The 25822-nt window shown below is 31.0% G+C and overlaps 3 protein-coding genes across 3 annotated transcripts; all 3 read right to left on the reverse strand.

The window, feature by feature from the left end:
- Positions 1 to 850: 850 nt before the first annotated feature.
- LOC111913038 (probable carboxylesterase 5) lies at positions 851 to 2079 on the reverse strand. The gene has a single exon (XM_023908755.3). The coding sequence runs from the start codon at positions 2000 to 2002 to the stop codon at positions 1070 to 1072; it is 933 nt and encodes a 310-aa protein (XP_023764523.1). The 5' UTR covers positions 2003 to 2079; the 3' UTR covers positions 851 to 1069.
- A 12760-nt stretch (positions 2080 to 14839) lies between these two features.
- On the reverse strand, positions 14840 to 16037 carry LOC111913037 (photosynthetic NDH subunit of subcomplex B 3, chloroplastic). The gene is made up of 6 exons (XM_023908754.2): positions 15793 to 16037; positions 15568 to 15681; positions 15395 to 15448; positions 15265 to 15327; positions 15113 to 15175; positions 14840 to 15031 (listed from the first exon to the last, which is right to left on the reverse strand). The coding sequence occupies exons 1-6, from the start codon at positions 15976 to 15978 to the stop codon at positions 14996 to 14998; spliced, it is 516 nt and encodes a 171-aa protein (XP_023764522.1). The 5' UTR covers positions 15979 to 16037; the 3' UTR covers positions 14840 to 14995.
- A 2068-nt stretch (positions 16038 to 18105) lies between these two features.
- Positions 18106 to 22725, reverse strand: LOC111913036 (D-xylose-proton symporter-like 2). The gene is made up of 14 exons (XM_023908753.3): positions 22515 to 22725; positions 22312 to 22409; positions 21416 to 21494; positions 21239 to 21298; positions 21080 to 21146; positions 20857 to 20981; positions 20658 to 20759; positions 20189 to 20560; positions 20065 to 20112; positions 19883 to 19945; positions 19003 to 19083; positions 18738 to 18836; positions 18522 to 18659; positions 18106 to 18442 (listed from the first exon to the last, which is right to left on the reverse strand). The coding sequence occupies exons 1-14, from the start codon at positions 22575 to 22577 to the stop codon at positions 18311 to 18313; spliced, it is 1527 nt and encodes a 508-aa protein (XP_023764521.1). The 5' UTR covers positions 22578 to 22725; the 3' UTR covers positions 18106 to 18310.
- Positions 22726 to 25822: the final 3097 nt, after the last annotated feature.

Below are 25822 nucleotides of genomic sequence, written 5' to 3' on the forward strand. Positions count from 1 at the left end.
GCTCATGCATACCAACCACCCTATAAAACTACTATTCCCATGCGAATTAGATAAGGAGGATATAGAATGGTCGACAGCACTAACATAAGACAAAGAAGACTGTTTTTGTTGAAAACCTCCGACAAATTAATAACCCTAATTAATAAAACTAGTTCTACTTAACATTGATTAAAACAAACGAAAATGCTTACAAAAATGAAAACATGAAATGAGAATTTTGGACTTTACAACTTAATAAATGTTACTCCTCTTTCTATAATTTATATTTTGAAATAAAGTATTAATGGAATCCAGACTTCAATTAATTGAAACAAGATTATAAGGAAATAATAATAATAATAATAATAATAATATAGTTAACAACCAAATGACCCGCAGGGGCGGACCTAGGAGGGTCCATGGTGGTACCGGCAGCCGCTGACTTTTCCGGCTGCAGTGGAAAATTTTCGAAATTTTTATTTTTTCTACTACCGTACAACCTCTGACTTTCTCATACAAACCCTACTGTGAAATCTTGCGTCCGCCCCTGGTTACCGTTAGTTTAACGGTATCAAGAGTTATATGAAATGTGGCTCTTCTCAAATAGGATTGAGTGAATGTTCAACAATCAAGAGGACAAAAAGTTATATGAAAGGTGTCTCTTCTCAAATAGGATTTAGTGAGTGTCAACAAGATAAAAATATAGAATTAGAAGTAGATTAGAGGGGTTGTTCGCCGTTCAAAAAAAATATAATAATATAGTTAATAATAATTGACATTGATAATAATAAGTTAAGTAATAATAATAGCAAAATAATGTCAAAAATAATATAACAACAACAACAATACATTAAATTAAAAATAACAAAAGTAATAAAACACAATTTTTTTATTTGATAGATATGAATAAGAAAATACTAGTTTATTTAATAAATTAAGGAACGTGTACTGTTTATAGTTAAAGAGAGGGTATTGCTAAGAACTGCATCATACAGCATACAATCATACATACGTGTGTATTTGCATGTGTGATCAGTTTCTTTATTTTATTTTATTTTATTTTTAAGATCACCCTGACATATATACTTCTTCAAGCGCTGTTGATAAATGCAGAGATTCTATTGCGCAAAGTAACAGCATTTTTAGAGGTAGGCTTCTTCAAGAAAAAAACATGGCTCTCCTCGTTGTCCTCCACCACTTCTACATTTCCTTTCCACCCACAATTTTCAATCAGCGTTTTATAGTTTCTAGTTCTATCCCTCATAAAATCATTTCCACTGACGCAAAGCAGTATCTTGGAGCAAAGAATACCCGCTATTCTTGGATCCATAGCTGGGTTGATCAGCGGGTCATCCATCCCGGATCTTCCTGGGTAAGCCAGAGCCAATAATTCATTCACACTGTCAATTAATCCGGGTGACATCCAGTCGGCTTCGGTACCTACCCGTTCTGTGCCCCAGAAATACGGGTGGAGCAAGATAGCACCCCGGAACCGTAAACCGGCAGGGGTATCCAACCCGACACGAACCGCCATGTTGTGGGTTAGGTTACCTCCAGCACTGTCGCCGGCGAGGAAGATGTTTTGAAGATCTGCGTATTCGTTCAACCATGGCTCCGGGCCCTTCCCATTAGCATGCTGCGCCACCCACTTGATCGCTTCCCAGGAGTCTTCGTGGGCGATCGGGACAGGAAACTCTGGCGCGAGTCTGTAGTCGACGGAGACCGCGATGACGTTGGAATCTGCGACGACGAGGTTCAGGAAGTCATTGTAAGTCGTGTCGAAAGGAGATTCATCAACGAATCCTCCGCCGTGATAGAAGATTAAAAGCGGGAGTTTATGGTTTGGGGTTGCGGTTTTTGGAAGGTAAAGTCTAGCGGATTTGTTGGTTTCCCGTGAATACACGGCGTCTTTAGAATTCACGCCGGTGGAAGGATCGATGCCGGCGGGAACAATAGTGTGAACTTCAATTCTCTCGTATCGGCCGTCTTCGAAAACACGAAGTATGCCAAGGAGTTCTTTCATGATTTACTCTGTGGACGTCTCGACGTTGAACGTGAAAGAAACAAGGTAGGAGTACGAGAAAGAATTACATGCATATAATTGCCATTTACTTACATATTTATATATGAAAAAAATACATAAATAGTACTTGTACTTTATAAAAATTCAAAAGATCAGTCTTTAACTTGAACAATGTCGTGGTTTCAATTTATTGCATGGTTAGGTCATCCACAATAAGAGTTGTATGATGATTTGATAGATTAAATGTGAACATAATGTAGTGAAGAGAGTGTGTGGAGTTAAATGGCCATTGAGCCGTGCAATAGAATTATAATGCAAATTTATAAATTTTTTAAGAATTAAATTGAATATGTATATTCTCTTTCCTACATGGCAATCCATACAATTCTTCGTGAGTTTAAGTCATTGGAGATGGATTTTTACCCTTTTAATTAATTTTAGATTTTATTTTATATACTATACTTTTAACTAATTTTAATTTTGATTAAAACATAAAATCGACCCCCACCCCCAATTAAACCTTTCCCCTCTTTAAACCGCCCATAACCTTCATTTGTCATCTTCAGAGCATCCACAATGATGAGTTCAATTGGATTGTTGAATGATGTGACAAGTATAGTTGCCATTCAATTAATGAAACTCTACCATAATAAGATACTAAGATGTCATATTGACATTCAATGGATTTAGAGTTCAATGACCATTGACTCTTCAATGGGAAAAAAAATTTAATCTTAAATACATACTATAAATTAGCTTTTGGAACTTTCTATTGAATTCTTTAGAGTTTAATGCATTATAGGAATAAATTAATGGAGTTGTATGGAATGTAGAAAAATGATGTGGTAATCCATTAAATTCTATAGAGTTCAATACATTGTGGATGCTCTCATCCCTATTTATCTCCTTAGAAAATCTACAAGACTACAACTTCGATGTACTTCTATTGGAGCTTCTAACAAGCAAGCATCAAATGAATAGAAAAGGATGGTATCTCATCGACCACCTTACGCCGAGTGAGGTTTCAAACAGCTATTAAACACATTTAGTTCCGAGTGAGGTTTCCAACCACAATTACTATTATCTACTGTAAAACATGTGGTTTCCCTTATGAAATCTGATTGTGAGACAACTCAATGACCTGAATAGAAAGCCAGATGGTTTCAAACTGCCATTAAACTTGATCAAGTTTCTTCAAAAGTTCATAGAGTTGAGGTTTGGGTAGTCAGTGAAGCTGGGAGCATCAAAGTTTCTTCAAAACCATCTCCCTTCCTTTCCTTCTTGACTCCCGATGTTGAAACTAACAAGCGACGCCCAAGTGGACTATTTGTTAACTATAAAAAAAAAAGTAGATTAACATTGAGCAATTGTTCGATAAAGTCGTGATTCGTTGCTAAGAGCTTTTACAACTATACAACTTAAATTACACATATTTGGTTTTTTATTTTCAAGTGCAACCTTACGGAACCATCAACTAAGGGGGTGTCGGAGATTACTTTTTGATGTTAAAAGTCATTTTTGTAAAAAGACTTTTTGACTAGTGACTTTTTCCAAAAGATAGTCTTTAAAATATGTTTGTATTTGCTTTAAGGGTAAAAGTCATATTTTCATGTTAAAAAGTCACAAAAGTCACAAAAGTCACAAAAAGATAGAATTTTGTGACTTTTAAAACACTAATTTTTTCTCCTACACAAAAAGTTATTTTAAAAGATCTTTTTTATTATCCAAACATCTTTTTAGCTATTTTTTTAACTTTTTAAAAAAGTTAAATAACAAAAGTTGTTTTAAAAGCAATCCCAAACACCCAACAAAGTGTCTAATGAAATTACACAATGATATTTCGTGTACTTACCGTATATTAGCTAACTAGGTGTGAGACCCGTGTAATACACAAGTTGATTTAAAAAAAAGATTAAACATTAAAATGTAAAAATAAATTATTTTTTAATGTACAATTTTAAATCAAAAAAAGAAAATATGTATTATTACAATTTAATATATATATATATATATATATATATATATATATATATATATATATATATATATTATTTAATACTTTACATATATAAATATATGATTTTAATTTTAAAAATTGAAACAAACCAAAAATTGACAGATGAATAATATTTATTTCAAAATATCACAAAATGATAAGTGTCAAAAACTCATGAAAGAATAACATGTGGCAAAAAAAAAACCTTTATTTATTAAGGAGGATAATTATTTAAAAGTTAATCAATATTAAATTATTATATATCAACGAAAAGGGCTAAAGCCTCTACGGATTACTTCTCTCTCTAATTGTCTAGCCAAGAACAAAGAAAAAATCACAAACACAGTATTCGTGTTCACTTTTGGTGCCCAAGAGGGAAGAAGTAAATTATATATGGTTAGAATTGATGGAAGAAATAAATTATATATTGTTATATGATTTTTAAAGTTATTACTATTATTTAGTTTATAATTACTTAGTTAGGTCATTAATTAAAATATCAACCATCGTTTCGTAATATATATATATATATATATATATATATATATATATATATATATATATATATATATATATATATATATATATATATATATATATATATATATATAGATATATATAGGGTTAGGTTCATTTGAGACCACTTATATTTTGTGAGACCGTGAGACGCATTTATTTATTTTTTTTTTATTTTTTTTTATTTTTTTAGTTAATTCATGTTCCGAAAATAATATTTAAAAAAAGAATTTTTTGATTTTTCCATTTATTTTGCATTTTAAAATTATTTTTAGAATATGTACAGTGTAATATTCTATTTAGAATATTTCACGTATTTTTCAAAAAAAATAGAATTTTTTTTAATTTTTTTTAATTTTTTTTAGTTAATTCAAGTTCCGAAAATAATATTTAAAAAAAGAATTTTTAGATTTTTCCATTTATTTTGCATTTTAAAATTATTTTTTAGAATATGTCAGTGAAATATTTTATTTAGAATATTTCACGTATTTTAAAAAAAAAAAAAACGGATTTTTTTTTATTTTATTTTATTTTTTTATATTTTTTTTATATTTTTTTTAGTTAATTCAAGTTCCGAAAATAACATTTAAAAAAAGAATTTTTGGATTTTTCCATTTATTTTGGATTTTAAAATTATTTTTAGATTTGGTCTCACGGTCTCACAAAATTAGAATGGTCTCAAATGAACCTGAACATATATATATATATATATATATATATATATATATATATATATATATATATATATATATATATATATATATATATATCGTTATTCTAATAAAAGAATAGTTTTTTATTCTCCTTTTGACATGTGTCATGTTATTAAACCTCTTAATTAATGCATATATTTTCTTTTGTCATGTGTTACCTATTATGCCTCCTAATTAATATTTGTCAATTGTCAAACTATTGATTATTTATTTTAAATTTTAAATTTCTCACTCTATCTACATTAAATTAATAGCATTAAAAATAAAAATTAGAATACAATCAATATAAATTATAAAGTGATATAATTTCACATATTTATTTAAATCAATTATTATAATTTTATATAACTAAAAAAATCTCTTAATTAATAATTTATTTAAAATAATTTATTAATAACTTTGAATTTTACTATAAAAGTTTAATTAGTTTAGTAACCGTGGTTCCCACGGGTTATAAACTAGTATATATATATATATATATATATATATATATATATATATATATATATATATATATATATATATATATATATATATATATTTATGAGAAATTAAATATATCCTTCTATATTTTGTTCCTACTTTTATTCTCACCTATTTAAGATGATGACAAATATATAAATTTAAATTCTAAATCAAGTTTAAATTAAATTTAATAACACTTGTCGCCATCTAAAATAAATAGGAGGATAGTAGCAACAAAAAGTAGGATGCTATTTAATTTTTTCTCTCTCTCTCTCTCTCTCTCTATATATATATATATATATATATATATATATATATATATATATATAGGGTTATTTGTAAAACAAAAAAACCCTAAAAATCATAAAAATACATAAAAAAAATACTTAGAGATTACAAAAAAAAATTGAATTTTTTTATAAAAAAATCGCAGGTTTTTTAATAAATTCGCTGAAAAAATAAAAAAAAAATCATCGAATTTATTTAAAACATGCGATTTTTTCGTAAAAAATTTCAAAAAAAAGTTTTGTAATCTCTAAGTATTTTTTTATGAATTTTTATGATTTTTAGTGTTTTTTGTAGGGTTTTTTATTTTCTATAGAACCTAAACATATATATATATATATTATTTTTAACTATTATTATTAATTAATTAATTAATTAATTAATTTTAAACCCACTTATATTATAATTTTCAATTATTTCTGAAAAGAATTTTTTTTTTATTACGATTTTATATTTTAAACATTAAACCTTTTTAACTATTTTAAAAGTAATATTTGAACTTTTTTTTAAAGTTTATTAGACATTTTAATCTAGGTTTTGGATCTAACATCATATTTAAATTAATAAATAAACTTTCAAGACACATACAAGTTGTATTATTAATCAACAATCAAATAGAGGTTACAAATTACTTACAAATGACCAAAATGAAAAAACAAAGTCATTTGTCTTCAAAGAAATAGCTAGAGAGAAGAAGCGAATAAAACAAGCCCTAACATGACTAAATTTTTGTACGTAAAGAAAATCCATTAAAAGAATAGCTATTTGGGCGTTACTTCAAGTATCCATTTCGGTAAAAACCGTCACTTCAAGTACTGATAACCAAGTGACCGAAAAATGGTGAATGTAGTCTGATTCACAAAACTCAAATCATGGCTACTTGAAGTTGTCGACAAGTGGCTAGCATGGGATGATTTTTAGATGTCTAAAATTTTTCCTTTGATTTTTCAAATTTTCGAATGGTTGTGTAGGGTTAGGTTATTTTGTTTTCACTATCTATTGTGTGCATGTTTGACTTGTTCTGTACCAATCATTTTAGTTATTTTAAGAAAGTAATTAATGTATATTACATGTTGAAGATATAATGAATATTAATTACATCTTCAACATTTAATATACATTAATTACTTTCTTAAAATAACTAAAATGATTGGTCCAGAATCAGTCATACATGCACTCAATAGATAGTGAAAACATTTGAACCTAACTCTGGTTGTGTATACGAAACTTTGCGTATCACCAAAAAAACAACATATTCGTGAGGAATTAATATCACCGTTTTCCCATGTAATTGTTATTAGTTTCATATTAAAGAACCTCGTTATAAACTTGTAGCCTACACTTGTTATTCGTGATGATTAAACTAACATCTTTTAAAAATAATATTCTTATGATAATCGACTGGTATAATTGACTCAGTATGGTGGATAAATTCCTAACAAATAACGGATTTATTAAAAGAGGTATATATGGACATTCCACTTTAAATATCTAACAGCTAGGCTATCTTCTAGAGGTCCATGAAACTTTTCTCACCCATATAAATATAGATATAAATTGAAATCACGTGTTTACTTGTCTACGAAGAAATAAAATAGAGTTTTATAAGATTTATTTTCTAAAATGATCATAATAAGTGACGTGTATTTCACTGTATCAGCACATCACTTTGTTCTTGTTTTTTGAGATATCTAATATTGGATATATGTTTGTGATATTTTGGGTTATATGGTAATTATTTTGTACGACATGCATGTCGTTCAATTTTTTCAATGTAATGTAAATTTCTTTTTTAATTTGTAAAATTAGATTATAAAGTTAAGATTGAAAGCATAAACAGGAGCCATGACAATTGAAGTCTTGGCAAATGCCCATTCAAGCTTCGATGATGATGCCCTTTATAAAGACATCGCCTAATGTTATTTTTTATTTTATTTATTTATTATTATTTTTTTTAATTTAAATGACCATGTTATTCCGGATGTTGGATCACATAAAAATGTATAGGGAGGCCAACTCTTCTTCCAACTTGAACTTTTTAGTAAATTTTCTTGTTGCATCATTATCAAGATTCTTGTTTAACCCTAAGGCTAGCAAATGGGGTTAGATAGTTCAAAACATTATTGGTTAGAGGCTAACCATATAGAAAAAAAATTTAAGAGGAAACATCGCTCAGGTAACTTATAACATCATACATGTCAAAATTAATTAATTCTTCATAAAATCCATAAAATCCATAAAATCCATAGAGAGTGTAAATTATAGACATCAATTTTTGTTTTTCTAGTTTTCAAGAAAAATCTCCCTAAACGATTCAAACTTGAATTCGGGGCATCATCATTTCCAATAACTAACACATAGAAATCGGTTGGAAATACTTATCCATTCACTTGAACCAACACGTCGTCTAGTACATATATTGGGATATTGGGTGTACTATGCAACAATCATCCAACTAGATGATTACACAAGTTCTCTTCAATGGTCCGATATTGGGTGTTTTAAAAATGAAATATGGTGGGACATTGATATAGGAATTGAGGTCTATAATGGATCTATGGACATTAAGATTCCCTAATTTTTAAGGAGCTGTAAACAGGGCCGGTCCATAGGTTTTCGATACCTAAGGCGAGATAGGAAAATAATGCCCCTATGCTTTTATCATACCATAGACCAACCCCCCCCCCCCCCCCCCCCCCACACACACACACACAGATATACATATATATATATATATATATATATATATATATATATATATATATATATATAATACAAACAAAAATCTCCTAAGACAATAGGTAATCCCTGATTCCGATAGAATCTATTGGGATTGAAATATGAGATTCCATGCTATGGTGTATTTAGATGTCAAAGGGATGGAATTCAATTAATTCGAATTCAACGTTTTATAAATTTCAACATTTCCGGGGACAAGTGAGAGAATTCAATTATTTTCTTCCTAGTGTATCAAAAGACCAATGAATATTCATTGGATATATTCACTTGCTGATTTTAGCACAAGGCAGCTGACCCATTTGATCCACGTAATGCATCATCATAACTTTCATCCCAGGCTTATGCTTTTTGTCCTTCAACTCTTTTATATGTATTGAAAACTCCCAATGTTAAATAAAACATGAAAATATCACAAATGAGCAACTAAGTTTTGTTCTTGGTTTCCGACATTAAATTTTAACCTGGAAAGAAGAACATAGGTTGATAAGAAACATTGTTTTAAAGAACCCATACCATGCAATATAAACCACTAATAATATTTTGAATTGGCTAACCTATCAAATTGTGCCATGGAATGGCAATGAAAGTCAGACAGATAATCTTGAACTTGTAAATTCTTGTGCAACATTGATAGTTTACCCAGCTGAAAGTTCTAGATCTAGCAGACCCTTAGAGTAAATAAAGATTATCCTAATGTCACCACAAAATCATCAATTAGAAATCATATAAGAATCATCAACTCTCACCACACGATCCTTCTTAGTAATTATATCAAACACTTGGAATGCATCATTTGGTGCTTAAATCATACAATAAAAACCACACAGGTCTAGCCGTTTTTACCAAAAAGTATGAATGTAAGATGATACAAAGACAAACACCTAAATTTAATATCAATTTCAGCCCAAAATTGTTTGCGCCTCTATAAAACAGAATAGGAGATGTAAAAGCAAAACAAAACTTATAGATCAATATAGAAATAGAAGAAGTAAAGGGAAAAGAATAAAATAGAAACACGAGCCATGCCTCAAAAACGAGCATCCATCTTTCTTGTAGGTGCCATATAACACCCCCGTTAGTATTTTTTGCAACAACTGAGTCATATCAAACATGTACTCCCAGAAACCATAATTATCAATAAATTAATCAATCCTAAGGGGGTGTTTGGCTTAGCTTCTTAAAGCCCAAAAGTCCTTTTTGGAAAAGTTACAAAAAGTCAGGATTTCCTAACATCTCCAAAAAATTGATTTTCCTTGTATAAAAACTCAAAAAATAGCTTTTTAAAACTAGTTTACCAAACATCTTTTGCTTTTTTTTCTTTTCAAAAAGGACTTTTGGCTATGAAAAGCTAAGCCAAACACCCCATAAATATAAATATTAGGTCAAAATTCAACGATACCAATAGATTACCTCGGCTCTTGGTATATTGATATTATCTTGAACTTTTTAAGGATTTTGATTTACAATTGAAATCAATGAAGAATAAATGGATTTTAATAATCGTTGTAATGAAATTGAGATATTCAAGAAATCAGATTGCGTGAAATCTGAACACTATCGTATCCTCGTCTTCTGCTCTTGGACGCTGAGATTTGATTTGGCCGCCTTTACCACTTCTCACGAACATTTTTTGTGCGCCAATGTCCAATCCCACATGATATGTATTAATATTTGGGCTCAAACTATTCTATACTTGTTAATGCTATACCTATAACAGGTGGACTAAATATTATGTCCGCTCCATGTTGATGCCCTGGGCAGTGGCCCATCTCGCCCGGCCTTTGGGCCGACCCTGACTGTAAAAACACCTAGATCCTTGAACTTTGGGGAAATCTTTTTGTAAAACTGTCGAAGTATTTCCGCCCACATTTAAGGTCTCATTATATTTTAACTTCTTCAATATGAAAAGTTCCTTAAGGAAATTTTCATACAAAGTAAACTTGTTTATTATCATCAAGTGAATTGATGTTTACCTCAACCTTATAAAAGGTGACCACGACCTCTCTCTCTCTCTCTGTCTCTCTCTCTGATTATTAATCTAGAAGTGCAAAGGAGATGAGTGATATTTACCTCATTTTCAAACGACTTCATTTGCTTTAGAGTTTCTTTCATTACACCGTCTTTTTTTCCCACCACGACCTAATATTACTCTTCTTTTGGCATGCTCGGGTCTTTGTTTTCATTCCTCTTTTTTTAAGTTGATAACACACATATTGTGTTTTGGATATTCCCATCGACCTAATGAGTTGACACATTTGTTGTCAATGAGTGTGTTTGTGTATGTATGTGTGTGTGTGTGTGTGTGTATATATATATATATATATATATATATATATATATATATATATATATATATATATATATAAGGTTTTAAAATTAATAAAATTCTAATCTATCGCAACTAAACTAATACACATTACAGGAAGTGAACCTGACCATGTAGGAATACAGTTTTGGTAAGACCAGGTGTCGATCACATGGAGAATGGAAATAAAATCCAGATAAATTCAAATGCTAATTAAATTATAAACAAGAATATAAATGAGGATTTTTTATTCAATTCAACTAAACTAACAAAGCTAGAGAATAGATTTGGAGACATAAAAGATAAAGATGTTTTCACATAGATTTTGATTTCACCTTCAGATATGGTGGATTCCAATTGAGTGCAATGAATATTAATTAACATTAGTTATCTTGATCTGATTAACTAAATTATATAATTATAAAGTCAATTAATACAATGGTCATGCAATTAACTATCTAAACAATTATAATTACGTTCGTATTATGAGAGATTTGATATAGGAATTAACTTCAATGGTCATGAAAGTCAATTATTAGCATAAATTGTTCACAAATGTTTTATTACACATTTAAGTTTACGATTCTATCACATAACCCTAGTTTTTGTCAAACACTAATCCTAACAGTTTGTTGTTCATAAACGAATTAAAATTCAAGTTAATACAACTAGATTGGTGTTGGAATAGTGTCTAATGTTATAACTAACTGGTAAGATTATCCATTAATAGTAGGGTCCTTTTGGGGGTGCCCTCAACAATCCAAATGGAGGCGGACGAAATTCCTAAGGGATAAGCCCTTGAATTTTCTTCCAATGCTATGGATATGGAAAGGAATTGAATTTTGGATTATATTGGATTATTTAATTATTCTAATCTGCTTTCCTTTCAAGCAACAAAAAACTATAAATACCCCATCTGCACTCCTAGAATTTGTCCGACTCTACTATTTTAGAGTTTCTCTTATCTCTCGATTAATACTTAGTCAATATATGTTGTTCTAAGGGTTAATTTGTTACATTCAATAATTTGGTATTGTTGGGTATGAACCAATAAATGCAATCTACTTTGGTTGCTATCTTCCTTGGCTTGTTGGAATTCGATCAATATCAAAGCTTCTTCAAGCAAATTGGTTTTGCTAAAGGTTAGAAATTTGTATCCCTCTTTTAGTTGTTCATATTATTTAGGTTAAGATCCTTGTAGGTTTTAGTTGGAGTAAATTACACGAATGGTCCCTATGGTTTAGGATAATTTACATATTTGGTCCCTAACTTATTTTTTTAACTCGGAAGGTCATTACTGTTTGTTTTTGTTACGCGCTTGGTCCATGTATTACCTAAAAAGACTATTTTACCCTTGATTTTTTAATTTATTTAAATAAATACATCCCAACCCTACCCCCATCATCTTACGTTACATACCCCAGTATTTTCCCTACTTAAATAATAATCTTTTTAGGTAAGACAGAGACCAAGCCTGTAACAAAAACAAACAGTAGGACCAAGTATGTAACAAAAACAAACATTATGGACCTTCCAAGTTAAAAAATAAGTTAAGGACCAAGCGCGTAAATTACCCCAAACCATAGGGACCATTCATGCAATTTACTCTTTTAGGTGATTGTTTGCCTTCAATTAAAGTTGTTTGTTTATGATGCCATGCCATAATCTATGAAGTATATAGAAAACTTATGAGTGGTATCAGAGCAAGGTTGTAGAACTCGTTACTCGGTACCCGTTCGGCCGACTACCGAGTAGCGAGTACTCGGGGAGTACTCGGATTTGGAAATTTGTGTAGAAATATTTTTAGGGAAATTATATATGTCAAAATCATAAGATAAAATCATAAGTTGATTGAAATATATAACAAAATTGGATACATGTGAATACACAAAAAATGAAAAACACATAATGGTCTCACTTCGTGAATAATTACTGAAAATTTAAGATATATATGTAGTAATAATCACATGTGTGTGTGTTAAATAATAAATCATTAAGTATATTATACATATTAATCACCGAGTTAACCGAATTTCACAACACTACTCAGCTCGTAAGGGGCCGATCGGGGAGTATTCGAGATTATGTAACTCGCCTCGGCAAGGGGGGAGTAGCGAGTACTCGGAGGAGTAATCGGCCAACTCGGCGAGTTTTACAACACTGTATCAGAACATTGCTTAAATGATATTTGCAATACATAAAGCTTGAAATTAAATTGTGTTTACCATGTTCTTGTGAAAAATCAAAAATAATGATATAATTAGGTGTAAATCAAAATTTTGAGACATTGTGTTGAAGGCCTCAACAACAATTTTCTATTTTGTTCTTTCGTGTAATTTTCGTGTTATATTTTCCTAACAATCTTAAATATTTGTTTGTATGAAATAGACAATTGAAAAAGAAAAGAAATTCCTTTCTGTTTTATGATTATGGTTCTTACTAAAATGAATACAATTTGTTTCCCTTCACGGTTTTAGATTTTGTTTTAGAAATTGTTTACTAAGATGATTTCTGATTTTCTGTTTGGTATCAATTAACAAAACGTTTATTGTTTTTTGCTTTTGTTTTTAAAAATCATTTTCTAAAACAGATTTTAGAATCATTTTTTAGAAAAGACAGCCCTCAACAGTTTAGTTCTCAATAATCTTGTTTGGTTTTTAGTAAACTGTTTAATATTTGGGTTCTACTAAATTGTAGGTTTCTCTTTATAGCATGACTGTTGAAAGCACTCAACCAAAACCTACTGGTACTCCTAATTCCCAAGGTACTCCAACGATAACCATGTCATTCAATCATGCGGAGAAGTCATAAAATTTTCTCAGGCTGCACTTTAAAAGGTGGCAACAGAAGATGTTCTTCTACCTAACTACCTTGAATCTTGCAAGATTCTTGATTGGAGAGGTTCCAAGGATGCCCGAAGGAGAATGGATTATGTTCTTATACACGCCTCAATAACACTCAAAGCCTAAACATCCACTTCTAGTTCGGGTATCCTTGGAGATATTTAAGGTAGTTAGGTAGAAAAACATCTTCTACTGCCACTTTTTAAAGTGCAGCCCGAAAAACTTTTTCGGCTTCTTTGGATGATTGACCGACATGGTCATGATTGGAACTCCTTGGGAACTAAGAGTACCAGTAGGCTTTGGTTGAGACTTGAGAACTTTCAATAATCATACTACAAAGAGAAACCAACAGTTTTGTAGAATCCAAATATTAAACGGTTTAGTAAAAACCAAACAAGATTATTGAGAACCAAATTGTTGAGGAATGTCTTTTCCAAAAAAATGATTCATAAATCTATTTTAGAAAATTGTTTTTGAATACAGAAGTAGAAACAATAAACGTTTTATTTTTTATTGATACCAAACAAAAAATCAGAAACTATTTTAGAAAATGATTTTTGAAAACAGATCTTAAATTGTAAAGGAAAAAAAAATGTCCTGTTTGTAAGAACCGTAAGACAAAACATAAAGATTTTTTTTCTTTCAATTGTTGGCGTCGTACAAACGAATTTTGTTTTAAGATTGTAATGAAAATATAACACGAAAATTGCACGAAAGAACGAAATAGAAAATTGTTGTTTAGGCTTGTGTTTAACATGGTGTTTTTAAAACAAATTCATCCGATATGAGTGTTTGTTTCTCATGATACCATAGCAGAAAACGATTCTTCAATATCGCCGAACCTTCATATGACGCTTTCCGCTTTTGTATCCCGAGATATTTCAACTTGGTTAAAATGAGTTGTATTAGAAAGCACAATGCAAACTCTAAGTGCATTCGTGGGGGAAGTGTCAATTAAAATCTCGACACAATAAATCCTCCAAAACAAAATGATTTGCTCAAGAAATGTCTACAACAATATCGCACCACATAAGTATTTATGTAAATGTTGTTTATGGAGAATATATTGCAAACGCAACACCAAGTTTATGAGACTTGTAAAACGATCAAGTCTAAGGATTCTTGTTGATATTATTTCTTCCATTGAGGCAACCTCTGGATCCGCACCTGCAAATGTTACAGAAACCCTAGTTACAAGATCTCCAGCTTCCATGTCCAATAAGATGAAAATAATTTCTCAATGCATACCTTGCCGGAGTTTTCTTTGTTTCCGACTATGGTCTGGCAAGCTAACCTCCATGATTCCGGTTTCTGCATAAATAAATTACCAACACATTTATTCAGGTATGCAGCAGGTTCGTCATCGATGCTAATAAACATGGAGAATTGAGAAACGAAACCTTTTTCAAGTATTTGAGTTCTGTATTTGTTCTCTCATTTAAAAGCTCCTTTCCTTCTACAACCTGTAAATGTATTATTATAAGAAGAAACAAAGGAAAACCGATTATTGAAATTTGGTACAAGATTTACCTCCACGATGCAAGTGCCACAGCTTCCGCCACCACCGCAGTTCATTACCTTTCCCTTTCCAAAAACAAATTCAAACTCGAATGCTCGATTATCATGGCACAAGTCATAAATGCAAGTTTCTCTGTGTGTTTTGTGTGTGAGGATGCGAATTGGTATGGTGTAAAGTAACATACATACGTGCCGTAGAGTTCGATTTTGTTATCCGCCATTATTGTTCTTAGGAGCTTCTCTCCGCTCGCTGCCGCCGCTCTGTCCACCGGATACTTCCCATCGTCACCAGGCTTTGGCTTCATTTCATCACCAACGACATCATAAAAACTAATTTATTCATAAATTGCAGCACAAAAATATGATTGATGAATTAAAAAGTAAAATAAATGCCAATGAATTTGAGTTACCCCCAAGAACTCGAGCTCGATTTCAGGCGTGGTTGTTGGTGGTTCTTCGGTAGAATTGCTGACGGCAAAGGACAACGTTGGTCTCTTTCTGTTGAAAGATATGAGGGAATTTGAGAAGCCACTGCTACCAATGGTGATCTCCGGTGATCGGAGGGGCAACGGGGCCAAATTCACGGCGAATGCCATATCTTCCTTCTTCGGTTTTGCTTGTGGTCTTTCTCTGCCCACACTTCTTTTTTTTTTTTAAGTATTTGCAAACTTTTGGACTTATAGATAGCTGTCAATTCGCCCTTAATCTTATGAAGGCTCTCCCATAGACCCTCAATGTTATTGAAGTGACACTAATTGCCAAACACCAAGATTTGGTATAAGGTGTTGCTAATAACACATCCCTTGGACACCCTATTGACAACTTTTTAAAAAGTCAACCAATAATTGAGGCTATGTTTGGCGGACTAGCTGAAAAGCTAGCCGTTAGCTGAAAAACTAGCTTATGGCTGAAAAGCTAGCTGTTAAATAAAAAAGCTAGCTGATAACTGAAAAGCTAGTTGATAAAAAATAACGTTTGATAAAACTAGCTGAAAAACAAAATGAAATATATAAAATTATATAAAATGACATGTAAGAATATATGTTTCTATAATTAATTAAGGGGTGTATTTGGAAAATTTTAAAAAAGCTCCTAAAAAGCTAGTCTAAGTAGTTTTTCAAAAAGCTAGCTTATCAGCTACTTTTTGGCTTACCAAACACGACAACATAAAAAAGCTCGAAAAATAAGCTAGCTTATCAGCTAGCTGTGGCGCGCCAAACACAACCTAACTGCCTATAATCAGCTTTTCCGGAAAACAATACAATTTCAGCCAATAAAAATATTAAAAAAAATTAATTAGGGTGTCCATATTGCAATTTGGGGTGTCTTTTTAGCCAACCCCTTGGTATAAAAGTGTCAAAGTAGTAAAATCTCGAGATGAGTCTAGTCAATGCTATATTCCCATAAGGCTAGTATGGCTATCCGGAGTGGGAAGGATTTCCAACTTAAACCCTTGCCTTATAACTTTGTGACCATCGGTGAGTGAGACTACATTTGCTCACAATCTCTCTCATTTCTCTCTCTCTCTCTCTCTCTCTCTCTCTCTCTCTCTATCTCTCTCTTCTTTTCCCTACTTACTAGTAAAACACTATTTCTTAAAGCTAGTTAGAACCTAGTGGAGTTGATATTTGTTGATTTGGTCATCTCTTTATGCCTAATTATCATTCACTCATTTATTTTAGTCTAATTAGTTGTGAGACTCGTTTATTACACATATTTATTAAAAAATATATATATATCAAGGTTTAAACATTTAAGAGTTTGAGTTTATAAGAAAAGTGATAAAATTATTAAAAATTTGAAATTATTATTCTTTTAAATTTAAACAGATAATTTAAATAAATAAACAAAGAAAATAATTGGGCTTTAATATAGGATTTTAAAATTAGAAGAAAAAGTTGTATTAATGAAATTTATATACATTTATTATAAATATTACATTTAAATATTATATAGAATTTAATTTAATAAAATAAAAAAAATCATAAAATGACATGGAAAAAAAAGTTATTTAAAATAACCATAAAATGAGATGTGGCAAAATGAATGCTCTTATTAGAGTAGACAAGAAAAGGTTTTAGAGACCAACTCCAAATGGATAAACAAAAATGATGTTTTATTCCGTCCAACCATTAAACTTAACACAAAAATAATAAAACCGAATATCAATCTCTATATTCGACGAAACATTATTATATAATACAAAAACATTTATGTTTAAAATAATACATTTTTAACTAGTTTTCTATTTTTTAGAACTAGTTAATTTAATGTATTAGAGTTTATAATATTAAAATACATTTTTAGTGTAAAATTGTAATATGTATTCCGAGCTTAGAAAGGTTTTAGTATTTCAAAGAGAGTTTTAGGGTAAACTTTACATAAATATAATGTAATTTTTAGAGTTTAGAAAGGTTTTAGTATGTCAAAGAGAGGTTTAGTGTAAACTTTACATAAATATAATGTAATTTTTAGTGTCAGTGTTGAAGTTGATCCGAAACAACCAAAATAGTTGTCCTTGACCTCTTAGTTTTTTTTTTTTTTTTTTTTTTTTTTTTTTTTTTACTTATAAACATTTGTAAGGACATCTTTTGCAATGAAACAATGTCATAAGAACTTTTTTTTATAATAAGATTCTTTTTGGGACCCAAATAAAAACAAAATACAACATACCACATAGACAATTTTTACAGTTTACTCTATAATTAAATATGATTATGAGATTTTAATTATTACGAGCGATAAATTTTACTCCAAGGAATATTGAATACACCAGCCGTGTTACTGTGATACATGTTAAGACCACAACAAAGATCGATACATGAGAAAGATTGTCGAAATGCAAGTCTCAGAAGTTACATCTTATGATCTTATTCTTATTATGATACAAAGTTATGCACACTTTATACCAACCGGAAATTCACAATATTATAGCAGTTTAGCCTCAATCTCCTCCAAAGTCAGCCCTTTTGTTTCTGGTACAATGAAGAAAATGAAAACCAGAGACAACACTGCTATCCCTCCAAATATGAAGAACAGTATTCCAGCCCCAAGCAACGTCTAAAAAATAGTTATAACAAACACATTAAAAAATAGGAAAAATATAATCATTTAAAAAAAAAAAAAAACTTTTTTTTACCTCTAATGGAGAAAATGCAAATGTGACAATTGCATTGGCGCCAAAATTCACGAGGACTGCTATACTTAATCCACGTCCACGTAGGCGTAACGGGAAGATCTCGGATATCATTAACCAACCAATGGGACCAAAAGATATCTGCAAATTAATATTTTTATAAATTTATATAGAAATGCAGTGAACATTAAACAGATACTAATTTATTTATTTATATACCTGATAACATCCAACATATAGAAGCAATGCAACAACAGCCACTGTGGGTATGTTACCAAGGTAAGTGTAGAATGATCCCAACAGAAATAATGAGACTACCTGCAACATAACATAACATAACATGATATATATATATATATATATATATATATATATATATATATATATATATATATATATATATATATATAATTAATTAATTTTAATTACAACTTGTGTAATTTGAAATAAAATCTTAATGTGTAAAATTATAATGAGAAATTACAATGCCAGAAACTCCGCCAAGAAGCAAGGGTCTCCTTCCTAGTTTGTCAACAACCATAACAGCCACACCAGTCATGATTAACTGCAAAAGGTAAGGAGAAGAAATTATCAGTTAAGAATCTTATGGCGGAATTGGAATTCGAGATTCCATTCCATTGTGTGTTTGGTTGCCAAATGGGTGGAAATGAATTCCGTCGGATTCCTTCATGTTTGATACTCTCACCATTCATAATTCAATTCTCTTCTTCCTTTTTTTTATTAAAACAACAAAATACTCTGTTTATATACATTGAAGTGGATAAAACTAAAAAAAATGATTATTTATGAATTCCATTCCATTTCCTGCCAACTAAACACGTCACAAATTACAATTCATTGAGATTCCATTTCGTAGGGGAGGATGGAATCATGGAAGGAATTGAATGACATTCTTCTTTCTATTTTTTTTCCCCTTAAAGACACCAAAACGCCCTTATTATATATAAAAGTAAATAAAGATAAAAAACAAAGAAAACAAAACAAGTACGAGGGAAAATTTAAAATAATTTAATTCTTATTATGAATTTCATCTATTTGCTGCCAACCAAACAAGTGACAAATTATACTTCCTTCAGATTCCATTTCCTAGGGGTGGATGGAAGGAATTCAATTCCATCCTTCCTTTTTTTAAGATAAAACACAGAAATACCCTTATTATTATATGTATATTGAAGTAAATAAAAAATTTAAAATTTATTATACGCAGAAATTTAAAGTTATTTAAGTTTTATTATGGGATTCCTGCCAACCAAAAGTGTGACAAATTCCATTCCACAAACCAAATACCGATGAAATATCTTTGAAATTTCAAATATGTACTATTTACTTGAGAGAGAGTCCACCTTTAACAAACCAAGTAGAATGGAAGCCCTTGTTGCATCCGAAGCAGCAGCAAACCCTGCAGTCTATACAATCATAACAATTCAGGAAAAAAAAAACATTTTTTAAAATTTGAAAGGATAAAAAATCAAAGGTTTCCAAATTCTATCTTCTTTTATAACACCAAATTCAACAATTTATATACCTGGAAAATCGATGCAGCATAGTACAATACGCTAGGTTGACCTGTAATCTGTCATACAAGAGTGACACATGTCACACATCTAAGCTTTGAAAAAAGAAGCCAATGCCCTTCAATGTAAACTTACCTGCTGGAACAAGACTAAACCTGCACCAATAATCAGGGCTTTCAAGCATTTCCCCTGAAACATCTCCCCAAATGTAGCTTCATTTTCCTCACTGATATAAGATAATTCAACAAGAATCTCTTCAACTTCTTCAGATGCTGAGTCATCCATGGCTTCTTCACCTCTAAGCCTACGTAAGCAATATATCGCGTATTCACGTAGGTCCCGCATATCTCCTTTTCCTTGTATTGCACGTAGGAGAATCCATCTTGGTGAAGCAGGTAGCCACCACATTCCAATAATCATAACTACTCCAAAAGGAGTAGCAGTTGCATACATATATCGCCAACCACTTTTCACATCAACCAACAGGCTTCCAACCACATAACCTAACTGCAATAAGATGAACATATATGGTTTGATGGAATGGAATGATAAACAAAAGTGATATTTTATTATGAAAGATCCCAGAGAAAGATGAACTACTTACAACCATTCCTGTCACAATGAAAAATTCTTTCAGGGATATTAATCGACCTCTTATTTGACTTACAGCTGTCTCAGCAATGTACATTGGAGCAGCATGCATTGCCTATATAGGAAAACAGCTGGAATTATATACATTCTACACCATTTTGCTTCATGTTAACATACAAGGAATCCTCATAAAAAGTATAAATGTATCTTACCAATCCAATGCCTATACCATATACAATACGCCCAATCACCATAATTACAAAATTAGGTGCGAGTGTTGTTATCAGAGCACCAATAATATATGATGCAGCTGACACCATCAGCTCCCTCCTCCTTCCTTAAATAAATACAAACTCAGTACTTATTATCAAGACAAGTAATGGTAATGCTTATGAATTTGAAACTTCACGTCTTCAAATTAGAATCATTGCTAACCTAGAAAGTCAGCAACATTAAAAGCCAATATGGAACCAAGCAAAGCTCCATACAGTGAACCACTGGTCTGTGATGGCCCAAAGCAAGAAGAAAGGTTAGTTGTCTGTAATGTGAAAGAAAAATGCATGGCATTAAGGAGTAAGGAATTTATAAACTTACAATGAGACCAATTTGCACAGAGGACAAGTCATACCATGAGACACCACTGGATGTAGGTGACTGCAGCATTTTACAAATACAATACACAATGAGACAATGAAGAAACAGAAGAGATAGATGATAGAGGTAGGAAATGAAATCACTTTTATAAATATTCACTAAAAACTAAAAAGATACCTTGATGTTGATTGTAGCAGAAGAGGTGGCACCGATGTCAAAGCCATATAACAGGCCTCCAAGAGCAGGGAAAAAAAATCTGAGATTATTGAGTCATTCATCACTATGAGAAATTTATCACTACTATAATGAAAATGAAAGATTGATGATGTAGATAACTCTGGAATTTTCTATCACAGAAAAATAGTCACTCAAATAAATGACACATTAGTTGTCCAACTGCAAGACATAAAGGCAGTACAGCACACCCTCCATGTGTTAGTTACAAAAAATTATAACCATGATACTTTTCCTCTACACATAACAAAAAGAGGAGAATTAATATTCTTTCAATATTGAATCTGTATGTTCAGATTCAGAATCAATACAACAGTGCAACAATTTAACACCCATGTTCACCTATTGGTATTGTTTGTTACAAAGTTCATTATATCTGTCAAAATTTATCCAGCATGCTACAGATGTAGCAATTAATCGGAATTTAACACATCTGCCTTAAATGTGGATGTTGGATGTGTTCTTTAGAACCTAGGAATAGTAACTAGCGCCTAAAATTTTGCAATTGTGTATAGTTGTTTTCGGGGAGAAATTCCTGGGATCCTGAGTGTTTTCTCAAATCTTAACATCAATTAAAAAATGTAATGAAGTCAACACAATCTGGAGATCTTGTTATTCGGTTGAAAACAACATCATGACCTAAACAATTAATTAGCCATGGCCTACAAAATATAGACCCTTGTTCTGTCGAATCACTAAACTTATACCACAGGAAAAGTTCAAAATCACAATAGCATCTGTAACAGCAGCATAAACTTCAAAATCGAAAACGTCATATAGATACATGGATCAAAATACGAACAACATCAAATTGGGCGGTTTGTACAGAAGAAACTTACGGAAGAACAGCAGCAGCTACCGAGTACCTCTCCGAGTGACGTTGACCGTTGAGTAGACGCACATCAAGGCCCTCAATTTCACCGGATGACTTCCCCGCCTATAAAAGTATAAAATCTCTCACAAATTCCACCGTCATATAGAAAAAGAAAACCTTACATGTGGATCAAAAACAAGTTTACGAAAATAATTTCATGTAAGAGACCTTGCCGATGGATGAGAACGTATGGTGCTGGTGTTCGGGATCGGTGGTGGTTGTGGACGCCATAGCTATGCAGCACGTAGTAGCAGACTAGCAGCTTCCTAACCGGAAATACAGTCAAAAAAGAAAAATAGCGGCTAACGAATGAACTAGAATCCAAAAGGGTATATTTGACAATTGGCAAAATATGGAAACATTTATGGAGAATACCCGGGGATGGAACTAGCATTTATGGAGAATACCCGGGGATGGAACTAGAAAAAATTTATGGTATGACAATTGGCATGCAGGTGGCCCATTGATTAATATCATAACCGAAGGTGAGAGGAATATATATGGGCTGTCCAACGACCTCACCGTGCATATTTTTGCAGTAATCATAGCTCGGGGTGGTCTTGAGGATGGGGAGTTTCGGTTTCCTAATATCCAACTTCCGGGTCTCCCTAGTATTCAAATTAACAAAGATGATGGGGTTTATTGATGGGACTTGGAAGGAAGGAGGGTTGAGTTCTCTCCTACTCAAGTGGGGAAGGATATTAGGATAGCGAGCCCGGTTGTTTCTTGGTATAAAGTGGTTTGGTTTAAGCTCAATATATTAAGCCATGCTTTCATTCTTTGGCTAGCCATTCATGATAGGTTGATGACTCAGAATCGAATGCATATATGGCAAAACTCGGCGAACCTCAAGTGTTTGTTTTGCAAGATGGTGCCCGACTCGACGACCCATTTATTCTTTGAGTGTCATTATTTGCACGAGGTTTGGACTAAAGTGTGTGATATGTATAATATCCAATTGTCGGATCTCAGGTTGAAACAAATAATCGAGTATCAAATACCTCGCCTTTAAAGTAATCACATACAAAGAGACATTGAGAAACTTGCTCTGGCTGCCACGATCTATTTCATTTGGAAAGAAAAGAACTCTCACCATCACAATGGAACCACAGTTCCCAAGCTAAACTTGTGACTGAAGTTCTTAACTCTTTGAAAACTCGGTTATGTGGAGTTCCCCTCAAATGGTCTGCCCCTATGGAAGATGTGTACAAAAGATGGAAAATCCCAAGGCCTAGAAATTGGCCGCCAATCAATGAGAATGACCACGATACTTAATTTCGTTTACGGGTCGTGGTGTATTTTCGACTATCTAGTCTTATGGCTTCTGGGCTTTATGAGTATAAGTATTTTTCTATGTAATTTTCTTGCTAATGAAGCGGTTTGGGGTCCAATAACTGGACTAACTCTATGCTAGTGGGTTTATCCATTCTAGCTTGTACTATATTTGTTCTATTTTTTCTTTTTAATGCATTTACTGGAGGCGTTGCCCTCTTTTCCCAAAAAAAGAATCCAAAGAGTAACATCGTCATTTACCATGCGGATCTTAGTAACTTAGTCCAGAGAAATTTATAATTTTGTTGTAAAAAATGTAAGTCCTGTAATTGGAAAAAAGAGTTAATGTTTTATTATCATTATTAGTTTATAACTCGTGAGAACCACGATTATAGAATTAATTAGTAAAAACTTAAAATTGTTAATCAATTATTTCAAATAAAATATTTTAAATAAATTATTAATTAAGATATATATTTTTAATTATATAAAGTTATTACCGTTGATTTAAATAAATACAAGAAATAATATCACTTTATAATATATCTTAATTTTATTTTATTTTTTATTCTAGTGTTATTAATTTAATGTAATTAGAGTGTGAAATTTGAAATGAATAATCAATTATTAATTTAATGTAATTAGAGTGAAAATTTTAATATTATGACACTTGTCAATATAAGAATAAACTTATTTATTTATTAACATAGGGATCATTATCATTATCATTATCATTATCATTATCATTATATCATTATCATTATCATTATATACTTATAAAGCTTGCATTTTTTCTTGAACCACATTCATTTGAAACTCTCATGTATTTTTTCCTTTCACCATATTCATTTGAAACTCCAATGACTTTTCAATTTCTTTCTAATAATTATTATAAGTTGGTTAATAAAGTTAATAAATATCAAACCTAAATTCTAATCATATATAAACTAAATTTCAATATTAAAAAATATATATTTTCTTCTACTTATAAAGTTTGTGTTTAACTTTTAACATATTATACTTAATTTATTAGGTCTAATATGTTGTATGTAAACCATTATCATTTTAAAGCTACAATTTTTGATCAATTAGTATAAAATACTTAAATTATTAATATAAATATACTTACAGATGCAACTTAAATATAAAATTTAGTTTAACTTAAACAACCCAATGAATATTTTGTAAATAGTTAAAAGTGATAAATTGTAGTGTCTTTCTAATAATTATTATAAATTGGTTAATAAGGATAAATAAGTATCAAACCTAAAGTGTAATAAAAAAATAAACTAAATTTCAATATTAAAATAATATTTTTACTTCTACTTATAAAGTTATGTCTTTAACTTTTTCACATATTATACTTAATTTATTAGATTTAATATGTTGTTGTATGTAAACCATTATCAGTTTAAAACTACAACTTTTGAACTGTATGGACAAAAATACTTAAATTGTTAATTTTAATATAATATTACAGGATCAACTTCAATATAAACTTCAGTTCCACTTAAAAAAACCCAAAGAATATTTTGTGAATACTGAAAAGTGATAAATTTGATGGGTTTTAGCCATAAGAACATCCTATGTGCTCATACAAACCCTAATGCTTTGATCTAGGTTTCTCTATTGTACATGCAATTCATCCAAGACTTTAAACCCTAGATCTAGCATACAATTAATCAAATTAACTTATGAATGAGGTTTAGATCTTACCTTGATTGTTATGTAGCAATAACAATCTCAAATCCTCCTTGTAATGACTTTAGAAAGCTTAGAGTCACAAATGTCACTCCTCTAATGGTTCACAAACACCAAGAGCAAGAGGATGAAGAATAAGGAGAGAGGAGGCTGCCCAAAACGTGTGGAAACCCTAAGGAACAAGTCCCTCACGTTTTTGGTGCTCTAGGGATCTTTAAATAGTGAGGCTATTAGGGTTATCTAACAAGGAAACCCTAATTTGGATGCTTAAGCCCTAAGCAACCCATGGACTCCTTCCTTAAAGGCCTAGGACGATTTCTAATGGGTTTCCCCATAGAATTCGTCCACCCCTCTAATATGGAGTCCATTAGCTCAATATTCAACTTATCATACAATTGACAGTTCTAGTCCCTTAAGTTTAATTAATGTCTTTTAGCCACAAAATTAATTCCTAATTAATTATTGACTAATATTAATTAAACAATATGATTTCTCCTTTAATA

This window comes from Lactuca sativa, chromosome 6, assembly GCF_002870075.4.
Source record: "Lactuca sativa cultivar Salinas chromosome 6, Lsat_Salinas_v11, whole genome shotgun sequence".
NCBI classification, from domain to species: Eukaryota; Viridiplantae; Streptophyta; class Magnoliopsida; order Asterales; family Asteraceae; genus Lactuca; species Lactuca sativa.